This window comes from Cornus florida, unplaced genomic scaffold, assembly GCF_030987335.1.
Source record: "Cornus florida cultivar Cherokee Brave unplaced genomic scaffold, ASM3098733v1 CherokeeBrave_3.0.0_Hap2_Chr11, whole genome shotgun sequence".
NCBI classification, from domain to species: domain Eukaryota; kingdom Viridiplantae; phylum Streptophyta; class Magnoliopsida; order Cornales; family Cornaceae; genus Cornus; species Cornus florida.
In genome coordinates this window covers 101,645,037-101,656,061 of record NW_026775581.1, presented here as the reverse complement: position 1 = coordinate 101,656,061, position 11,025 = coordinate 101,645,037, and the positions used below count along the sequence as shown (strand labels likewise).

General features: G+C 37.4%; 1 protein-coding gene across 1 annotated transcript; it reads left to right on the top strand.

Annotated features, from left to right (window-relative positions):
- Positions 1 to 7,951: 7,951 nt before the first annotated feature.
- Positions 7,952 to 10,295, top strand: LOC132286502 (serine/threonine-protein kinase RIPK). Its single transcript, XM_059788851.1, has 5 exons — positions 7,952 to 8,566; positions 8,652 to 8,787; positions 8,881 to 9,017; positions 9,167 to 9,290; positions 9,442 to 10,295. Exons 1-5 carry the CDS (start codon positions 8,180 to 8,182, stop codon positions 10,038 to 10,040), a joined length of 1,383 nt encoding a protein of 460 aa, XP_059644834.1. The 5' UTR covers positions 7,952 to 8,179; the 3' UTR covers positions 10,041 to 10,295.
- The last annotated feature ends 730 nt before the right edge of the window (positions 10,296 to 11,025 follow it).

Genomic DNA, 11,025 nt, shown 5'->3' with positions numbered 1-11,025 from the left:
TTTAGTCTCAGGATCAATGGTTAGGGCGCGTATATCGCCAGGGATGTGTAGCTAGATATATTGTAGTTGTGTACCCTGGTAGGTCTAGGTACTCATGCCCACTATATGTGCGTTTTGCATGTTGCCTACTATTCAGGTTGAGACAACCCTATAGTCTAGTGAGGTTCCTTTAGTGTGTATATATATATATACGGACTACTAGTTACTGTTGGATTGACTAGGATGTATACGTGTATCGGATTTCTGCTTGGACTGTAGTAGAGTAGAACTTGTTTGTGAGCCTGACCCACCATTATTTTTCAGGTGTTCGTCACGAGTAGAGGTTGTTCGTGCTGAGTGGGGATCAGTCTACTTCATTCTTCCGATGCTACACAGGAGTTCCTTTATGATTCAGTTTCCTGTTTTAGATTACTGTCATTTGTTTAGTTTGGATTTTCTAGGAGTCCACACAGTATGGATTCCTGAGTTGTATTTTGGAGGATCAGTTGTATCAAAAGAGTTTATTAATTAATGGAAATATATTATGAGGTTTATTATTAGATTATCATTTTAGTTTCTTGTCAGCATTTTATTTATTCTTCTTTATTCTTTTGTACTCTGTATTCGTTTATTATCAATTTATTTTGATATCCTGGGGTATTCGGGCGTGGGCCTGGCCAACCCGCATTCGGAAATTCGGGGGTATCACAATTTGCAGTGCCAGACTTAACCTTCTGGGGGAGAGAGTTCTAAACGACATCCCCTCTGCCACCGACCTGCTCACCTTGGACAACCTTTCTGACCTATCCATTCTCGAAACCACCAAGGAAAATGTCCAGATTCCTTCTTTCAGCAGGAGGAGGCATTCTACAGCCATTCCTGCTGCTGTTCCAACCACTCCTGTGGCCACTTCGACCGTCCCAGTTATGACTCAGAATGATGAGCGGCCTACCACTGAACCTTCGTCATCCACCTTGGCTAAAATTCAACCTGAACTGTCGAGCAATGCACCTTTTGAGCACCCCAATGAAACTTCTCCTAATGATGCTCTGAACGTTGAGGGTTCTTCTCCAAATGTTGTGGGTTCTCCCATTGCCCGAACTCGTGTTTCAGATAAGAGCCTAGGCAAGAGACCTCAGCCTGAGGGTGGCCATGATTAAAGGTGTTCAAAAAATCCGGTAAACCGAAAAATCGGACCGGATCGTACTGAATTGGACGGTTTGGACTAGTTGTATAGCAGTTTGGTCCGGTCCTGGGCTCAAAATTATGGAACCGTAATTTTTCGATTCGGTCCTGGTTTAGGGTCATGCTGGACTGGACCGAACCGAACTGTTATTATGTTATATAATATATATTTATATATGTAAATCATATCCTAAACCCTAAATCAATTAAAGTTCTCACGTACTCCTTTTCTTTTTTTTGTTCTTTAAATTCCTTATAAATTTCTTTTAAAAAAAGTCATATTTCCCTTTTCAAATATATTTCAATTTTCTTTCCTTTCCTTTCAAATATATCTAAATTTTCTTTCCTTTTTTTCTTCTTAAAATTCTTTTTTTTTTTTGTTTGAAACTTTGCCCCCTCAAAATTAAAATAAAATAAAAAGAAAATCAACTGAGATCAGCAAACTGAACTGAACCAAACCGGTTTTTCGTGGTTTGGTTTGGTTTGGTTCCATGAATATTATGGTTCGGTCTGGTTTCAAAAATAGTGAAACCGTTATAAATGGTTTGGTCTTAAAATACTCATAATCCGGTCCAAACCGGACCGTGTGCACCCCTAGCCATGATCAAAGCGCTCTTCCTCGGGCCCAAAGGGCTCGATCTTTCAGGGTCACAACAACTCTTCCTTCCCCCCAGATAACCATTCCAGAGGGTGAAGCTGCCAGAACCTCTACCACTCCATGGCGTCCCTTGCTCAGACGTGAAGACGGGTTAGTCGTTTCCCCCACAAACTCTCTGTTCAAAGACACAGTCACCTCATTTGCTTTTTACAAGGGCATTTGGACCCCTAAGGACATTGAGGTTCAGAACAAAATGACCTTCAATGAGATGTACCAACGCTTTTCAGCGGTTGTTGTTGAGGTAATTATTTCTTCTTATTTTTATTTTTACCTTCTGTACCGTCCTTTCTTTGTTTTTCCTATTATGATTATCTAGCACTTGTATTTTCTTAAACACTTGTGTCTTTGTGCAAACTCTCTTTGGGATGTTCACATTCAGGAAGAGCATTGAACATGCCAATAAGAAAATTAAGTCCTTCTCTGCTAGTCTCAAAAGATCTGTTGACTCAGAAAGGATAACCGAAGCCAAAAACACAGAGCTGCTGGTTAAACTAAACGAGTTAGAGAAGGAAATGGACGCTCTAAAAGCTGAGAGGGATACTCTAAAGGCCAAACGAGATTCTCTTCAAGACGAGGTAGACGTTCTGAAGAAAGAGAAGAACGTTGCTTAGATAGAAAGGGATACTCTGACGGTTGAGAAGGGGGACCTTCAACGCACTCTAATTGCTGAACGGTTGACCCATACTGTTTCTGCAGATAAATTCTCGAACGAGCCTACCGATCTGCTAAACGTCATAGGCAGAGTTGATGGAGGCATAAGGGCTCTTCACGCTCGCTTTTCCAAGATCGGGGCTCTCAGATACGCCGAGGGATATAGAGATGGTTTTGTTGGCCGTTCTCCTATTGAAGGCGAATCAAGCTCATATGCAGGTCCGGATAAGCTGGATGTCTCTATGGACATTGACCCACCGAGCGTGTACAAAGATTCATCCCCTACTCCTGCTAAAAAATCTTCATTGAGTGCAATGAGATTGCATCTTTAGGGGTCATCCCACCTGTTCGTCCTCTGAACGTTCCTCCCATCACCACCATTAATCCGGTCACTGCTGCTGCCATTGACAGAGCTTTACCAACTGATGAGGTCATTCATCTTGACTCTCCCTCCAGAGGGGATGAAACAGCCAAGGATGATGGAACATGCAACGGACCAGGTATAGGAGAGAATGCAGCAGAGTAGAGTTCTGTTGGCCTTTGTATTTATTTTCTTTTTATTTCAATGTCACTTCATGTACTTCGAGAACTATTTTGTGATGAATGAAATGACAATTCTGTTTTGCAAAGCTTCCATACTTCAACCTGTACTTGAATGAATACTTTAACCTGTATTTGAATGAGTTGATAGTTTAATTTTTCTATTAGTGTTTGGCGTTCGGCTCATAGTGCCATTTGCCACTTACTTAGCTAAGTGCTTAACGCTCGACTAGAATGCCACTTGCCACTTTATCTTTTTATTTTTGCGCAAGTGTCTGGCGTTCGGCTTGTAATGTCATTTGCCACTTACTTGGCTAAGTGTTTGACGCTCGGCTAGAATGCCACTTGCTACTTGGCTTTTATTTTACGCAAAGTGTTTGGCGTTCGGCTCTTAGTGTCATTTGCCACTTACTTGGCTAAGTGTTTGGCGCTCGGCTAGAATGCCACTTGCCACTTTATTTTTATATTTTTGCGCAAGTGTCTGGCGTTCGGCTTGTAGTGTCATTTGCCACTTACTTGGCTAAATACTTGGCGCTCGGTTAGAATGCCACTTGCCGCTTGGCTTTTATTTTGCACAAAGTGTTTAACGTTCGGTTCTTAGTGCCATTTGCCACTTACTTGGCTAAGTGTTTGGCGCTCGGCTAGAATGCCACTTACCACTTTACTTTTTTATTTTTGTGCAAGTGTCTAGCGTTTGGCTTGTAATGCCATTTGCCGCTTACTTGACTAAGTATTTGGCGCTCAGCTAGAATGCCACTTGTCGCTTAGTTTTTATTTTGCGCAAAGTGTTTGGCGTTCAGCTCTTAGTGCCATTTGCCACTTACTTGGCTAAGTGCCTAGCGCTCGGCTAGCATGCCACTTGCCACTTGGCTTTTATTTTGTGCAAGTATTTGGCATTCGGCTCTTAGTGCCATTTGCCACTTACTTGGCTAAGTGTCTGGCGCTCGGTTAGAATGCCATTAGCCATTTGGCTTTTAATTTGCGCAAGTGTTTGGTGTTTGGCTCTTAGTGCCATTTGCCACTTACTTGGCTAAGTGCCTAGCACTCGGCTAAAATGCCACTTGATTTTTATTTTGCGCAAGTGTTTGACGTTCGGCTCTTAGTACCATTTGCCACTTACTTGGCTAAGTGCGTGGCGCTCAGCTAGAATGTCACTTGCCACTTAGCTAAGTGTCTAGCACTCAGCTAGAATGCCACTTGCCACTTGGCTTTTCTTTTTCTTTTTCTTTTTTTTTTTGTGCAAGTGTCTGGTGTTCGGCTTGTAGTGCCATTTGCCAAATTTTTCAACCCATTTTCCCTCTATTTTCAGTCTATTTATAAACTATTACAAATCTTTTAGAAGCTTCCTAACTAACTCCTTGCGTTGGGCTGACCTTCTGGGCTTTTCTTGATTATGGGCCCAATTCCTTTTATCTGAAATCGGGCTTCTTACATGATTTTTCGGTCCTGGGCTTGACAAGTGAAGACTTGGTTTAGAGCGGTTGCTCTTACCCGACCTGGTCTTAGCAATCTGGATCGCGCTCGGCCCAGTCCATTTTTGGTGTCTTCATAAACATATATGGTTTGAAGTTAAGCCAAAATGATGCTATTATAATCTTATCTATCACTTCTCAATGTCAATATTTTTATTTTTAATCAGAGATTGATAAAATTTAATATTTAATAATTCTATCAATTAATAAATTTTGCATCTAACCAATGCAATTGTTTATTCATGTTTGCAGAGTTAACTTATTCATTTTGCCAACATGGTGTTTTTTGTTGACAAACTATATTTTGTAACTAATTTAATGCAGAGTAAATTGTGGAATGTATCTTATTCATAAGCTTTTTATTGGACAAAATTAAAATGTTTTGAGAAAGTTAAAATGATAAATTCATAATTCAAATAAGTGGATGGACAATAAGACACTTTTACCTAGAGGGTGTGAGTGCAATGTACCCTATATTTAAAATGGTAAGGAGCCTTGTTTGGGAAGTGAGAAAATGAGACACACATTCTGCTAGAAACTTCTCCGAATTTTTCCACTGGTAAAAGGTCCTAGTCTTGATTAAGAATTTATTGACTTTGACCAACCAACCTTCATCTACTTTCAACTTTTAAATGCCCTTAATGATTGGAATTTTTGAAAACTTTGATGACTTCCAACTAAAAATTTAGTTTATGAAAAAAAAAAAAAATTGATTGTATGATTTTTCAGTCTGTTTCTTTTAAGAACACGTCAGTTAGAATGTTCTAGTGAATGATATAAGCTTCTTCCATCTGGGTTTTTTCAAGTAGCTGAGAAGAAAAATAAAATGAACTACCTTTTTTTGTTTTTTTTTTTGGTTGGGGGGGGGGGGGGGGGGGGGGGGGTGCTAATCTGATAACTATAATGATATACATAAGATAACTATAATGATATATATGTATATATATGTATAAATGATTAAAATTTATCTATAGAGTTTGTTATATTGAGTTATTGACGCCTTCAACCATGTTTTACAACATATAAAGCATAAGCAGGACTATATTTGGTGAGAATAGAGAGGTTTCATACTTCTTTTTAGTCTAAAAGTTATAAAGTGAAAAAAAGTGAGAATTAACGTTAGAGATGGCTTTTTAGATGCTTTCATAATCACAAGTACATGGCATTAAACATTTTCAAAACACGGCAAAGTGCCAAAATAATTTTAGCAATGATAGATAAGCTCTATTTAGGGCTAAAACTACCTTGTTGGTGGTCTTTTCTTAAAAAAACTCCATAAGAAAATGATTTTCAATCTACATTGTAATTTAAAGGTCACGAATTTTGATGAACCAAACGTTCTGATTTTATCTTTTATAAAAGTGATCACATTTAAACATGATTTGACCTAGTATACTCTTTAGGCATAGCATCAATATTTCTTAGAAATTCTTTTTATTTTTTTACATTTACCGTTTGACATGCGTTTTGTTTTTGTTGTTTTTGTTTTTGGACTATTATAATGTCGATTTTGGTAATAAAAATATATTTGGTGCGGCCTTATTTTATTTTATACAGTGTTAAAATACTTCGTGAATAGTGGGCTAAAACCAAAATACCAAAAAATTATTTTTTATTGTTTTGACAACTGTTCATGACTCAAAACCATAACATAGTCCAATACCGGCCAAAAACAAAACACCTAAACCATAGTTCCCAAACGTGCTTCGATTTTTTTTTCAAAACATTCCTACAGCAAAAATTGAGAAAGAGTGAGAAATAAAGATATTGATCAATTTCTATTTTAGCCAAAAACAAAACGTCTAAAACAAAACGCATGCCAAGCATACCATTGGATTGCAATTTATATATATATATTTTGTTTGGACGGTTCATTTATGACGTAAGGCTTAGAAAATTGTAAAGCATCAGCAATGTGACAAACAAAAAAGCAGAGACTTTGACTTGAATAGGAACGGGGGCCATTTGTTTCAAAGCGTGAGCTCATGGCCCAGCCCGTCAAACAAGGAAAAATGGAATTGACGCCGTTATATTTTTTTGTGTTAGGAGTTTGGTTTGTCACAAAGAAACATTGCCAGTTTGCTCTCCATTGATTTACTTCATATGCTCTATATATTTAATTATAAAATCAAGTATAACTTAATTTCTTTTTAAATTTATATGTATATATATATATATACATATTTTGGAGTATTTTGTTTCTTTTATCGAAAAAGAAAACATACGACACACTTAACATAAGCTGGGTAACAAAGAGATTAAAGCTAATAATATAGGTCACGCCACAATTTAGAGCAATATGTATTATGTAACCCACCGAGATTAGTGCTCTCAACATAACTCGCAGGGACAAGACACCTCTCGTACCACTAATCTAACAAATAATTGGAAAATGAAAAGGAAAACTAGGAGCCATTGAAGTTTTGTACTTTCTTTCGTATTGTATTTAGTTGAGTTGAAAAAAAAAAAAAAAAGAAGAATATAAGCAATACTATGGGCGTGTTTTGTTTGTAATTTTAAAAATAATTTTTAAAAAATAAAAAATATATATAATACTATTTTCAGATAATTGTAAAAGACATGTGTACATTTTTTTTAATTTTCACTTCTCTGAAAACAAAAAATTGTTTCTAGAGTGATAAACAAGCAAGTACTATGATTTGACTATTATACTATTCTATTACCAAAGACAATGTAACGTACTAATATTTTTTTGCATTCTAAAATAAAAGGTCAATAGTTCAAGTACCCATAAGGCAACATGAGTGTTTGAGAGTGTTCCTTATTAATTAAAACAAAAAAAAAAAAAATGTATGAGGGAATTTTTTGATAGGATAAGAATGATAAAAGAAACGAGAAAAGGCTTTTGAGAAGAAGAGATAGGTGGGAAAGAAAGACACATTCTACATGCAGAATTAAAATTGCGAACTCTACAATAATGGGAGTCTTTACATGTCTAACCCTTTTAAAATAGTTGAGAGAAGCTTTCCTCCTCTCTCTTTCCCTTTCTTCTTTCCCTCTGCCAAAAAGAAAGACCATCTATCCATCCCCTTTCCTTCCTCTCCATTTCTTACAACTTTTCCTCCATTCCGACTAGCTCTAACTTCTCTTTTCATTTTTGAATGCTTTTTCAACGTTTGTCACGTTTCCTTTTCCAGAAGTTTCCTCAGGAATATCCATCAAAGGAACAATGCATCTTGAAAAAGTAAAGGGAATATGCATTTTAGATAAAACAGGCCCTCCACTTATAAACTTCTTGTCCTTAACTCCCATAAATAAAAATCAGAAGGAAACACATACTTTACAAAAAGGAAACTAGCAAGAAATGGTAGAAGCCCTTAAAAGTAATTTTTCAACACCGACCTATTCAATTTTCAAAGTCAAGGGACACCCTTTGCCATTTAACTCTCGAATCTATAAATTAGAGCTAAGTACTCAATATTAACATAAATAGAGTACCATTCTCATCATTCTAGAGTCAGAAGATTTCCATATTGTCAAACACAAGAATATATTGGTAAGCAAAGAAAAAACTGGTGGTTGGTTACCACTATAGGTCACAAGTCCTCTTATTTTCCAAGTCATCTGAACCACAACCCTTTTCACCAAATACATATATAATCCTCTCTCACCTTTCTCATTAATTTGCTTCACCCTCAACAGTCCAAATCATACCATTACTGTTCTATTCAACATGGTTCTCAAACACGCAATGAGAGCCATCCTACCTTGTTGTTTCAAAGCTAAAAAGAGCTCGCCGTTGAAGCAGAAAAAAAACCAAGTTTCGAAAGAAAATTCTCTCCAGAGGATCTCACTTTCAGATTTAAGTGACCCCGGATCCCCACTTTCAGCCAGTGACATCTCAAATTCTCTCATTGGATCAAACCTTCATATCTTTACGCTCACCGAGCTGAAAGCAATCACGCGGGACTTCTCCGGTAGTAATTATCTGGGAGAAGGCGGGTTTGGACCGGTGTACAAAGGGTTCATTGATGACAAGATTAGACCGGGGTTGGAGGCTCAAACTGTTGCAGTTAAGTTGCTGGATTTGGATGGCACACAAGGCCACAGGGAATGGCTGGTAAGCATTTCATTGTCTGTCTTAGACACACACACAACACACACACGACATATGCCTAGCTTGAAATATCACTTTAAATGTGTAGGCTGAAGTCATCTTCCTTGGGCAATTGAGGCATCCCCATCTGGTGAAACTGATAGGATATTGCTGCGAGGATGAGCACAGGCTTCTTGTGTATGAGTACATGGCACGTGGCAACCTCGACAATCAACTATTTAGAAGTAATATTTTTACCTATATCTTACTGATTTTCCATCATGTGATGTGATTTCAAGAGGGAAAATTATAATTATAATGCATTCTAACTTATGCAGGATACTCGGTTCCCTTGCCATGGTCAACGAGGATACAAATCGCAGTTGGTGCTGCAAAAGGCCTTGCTTTCCTCCATGAAGAAGAGAAACCAGTAATCTATAGGGATTTTAAAGCTTCAAACATCTTATTAGACTCGGTAATCTCTTTCTCTTTTTGAACTTCATTCGATATGTGTGTTTTACTAGGTGTTCAAAAGAACATGTTGTCTCTGTTCCTATGTGCAAGACCATCCCATGTAGCATGAAAAGAAGCTAAGGAATTAACCAAGACTTGTTCTCTTTCCAGGATTACACTGCCAAGCTCTCTGACTTTGGGCTGGCAACCGACGGTCCAGAAGGAGATGACACACATGTCTCGACTCGTGTCATGGGCACACGAGGCTACGCTGCCCCCGAGTACATCATGACAGGTAAAAGTTCATTTTTCATTATTGGTTCCGCCTATCCATTATTTTGCACAAAGTGACTACTGATTAAAAACCTATATACCTTCTTTTAAGCATAATTACTTTAATTGGTAGTGCTAAAATATATAACCTTCTAAGTTTTGTTGTCTTTCAGGTCATTTGACAGCTATGAGCGATGTTTACAGCTTCGGGGTAGTTTTCCTAGAACTCCTAACGGGGAGACGTGCCATGGACAAGACTCGCCCCGGTAGAGAGCAATGCCTGGTAGAATGGGCACGGCCTCTTTTGAAGGATCCCCAGAAGCTTGAAAAAATAATGGACCCAAGACTTGAAGGACAATACTCCATACAAGGGGCTAAGAAAGCAGCCTTATTGGCCTACCAGTGCTTGAGCCACCACCCGAAGTCCAGACCATCAATGAGCAACGTGGTCAAGACTTTGGAGCCTTTGGCGAACTTAGATGACATCCCAGCAGGGTTCTTTGTATACATTGTTCCTACTGAAACCGGGAAGGGAAACAATTTTCAAGAGAAAGGAAATAAGGATGAAGAGAAGGTGGCCGACAACAAAGAGAAGGGAATTGAAGGGAAAGAAAAGGAGGAAGCAAAGAGAGAGAATGGCTGCCACCAGCACCGCAATGGTTACAGGCATAGGCATCATATAAGGTCGATCAGACCACGCGCCGTCTACTCCGATACTGCTTTATATAAGACTCTTAGGAATGATTTGAAGTCTCCCAACCACAGGGGATGAACAAGTGTTAATCATACTGTATATGGAGTTCTTCCTCATAAAAATAAAAAAAAAAAAAAAAAAAAGTTTCAGTTGTGTATGAACAAAAAAATCTACAGTTTTTAATTTACAGCAAAAAGTAATTTGCAAATTTACTGGTAAAAATTTCACCGCAAAGTTCAATTAGTTCATAACTCTGGGTGGATTTAAAAATCAGTCAAATTTGATGGTTGATGTATGAACAACATTACATGTTATCCAATTTTACATCAAAATTTATTCATTCAATTATTACATAGAATTGGTGGTGTATCAAAAAAGTCATTATCAAGTGTTCCTTTCAATAAAGAAAGAGTTACAAAAAAAAGCCATTCTTTTCCTTTCTGCCTACCAATCTCAGATATAAAGAGAAAGAGTTACAATTATCATTACTTCTCTTATACTTTTTTTATTTTTTAGCGGTTCAAATTTAATTGACACAATTCTTTTCAATAAGTGTCACTCTCATGTTCCGAGCACGCTATCGCTCAAATTTTCACTATTTGTGACTTAACTTTGCCGCTCTTGCACTTTCATTCTTGTTCAAATTCTCACTATTTATGATTTAATTTTGCCAGTCTTGCGCTCCCGCTCTTAAATTAATGATTATTTAAAACGCTCAACTTATAATTGACGTTAACATTTTAACCAGAATTTATTTTTATTTCATTTCTCTCTCCTACGTCTCGGAAAACAGTGCATTATTATTCGTACAACGTTATAATCGAACAATGTTCTTTTTTCGTAAGTTCCTGGACTTTTACTGCTGAAATTTATTTTATTTTATTGAATTAGGTTTATTGAACTTATGTAAGATTATAATTTCAACAATATATGTGATGAGTCTACTTAGTTTTGTACGGTTGTTAAGTAGTAACGGGTGAGGAAGGGCATGTTCAATGTAAGGAAATTTCCATTGCTGCTTGCTATATAATTTTTCTTTCAAACATGTACACTTACTAGTTCT

What these genes read in the sequence shown, in the direction of transcription:
- LOC132286502 (XM_059788851.1), top strand. Translation starts at nt 8,180, where the DNA reads ATGGTTCTCAAACACGCAATGAGAGCCATCCTACCTTGTTGTTTCAAA. An exon ending in AAGGCCACAGGGAATGGCTG is followed by an intron (nt 8,567 to 8,651) that starts GTAAGCATTTCA and finishes TTAAATGTGTAG; the next exon opens with GCTGAAGTCATCTTCCTTGG. An exon ending in CCCCGAGTACATCATGACAG is followed by an intron (nt 9,291 to 9,441) that starts GTAAAAGTTCAT and finishes GTTGTCTTTCAG; the next exon opens with GTCATTTGACAGCTATGAGC.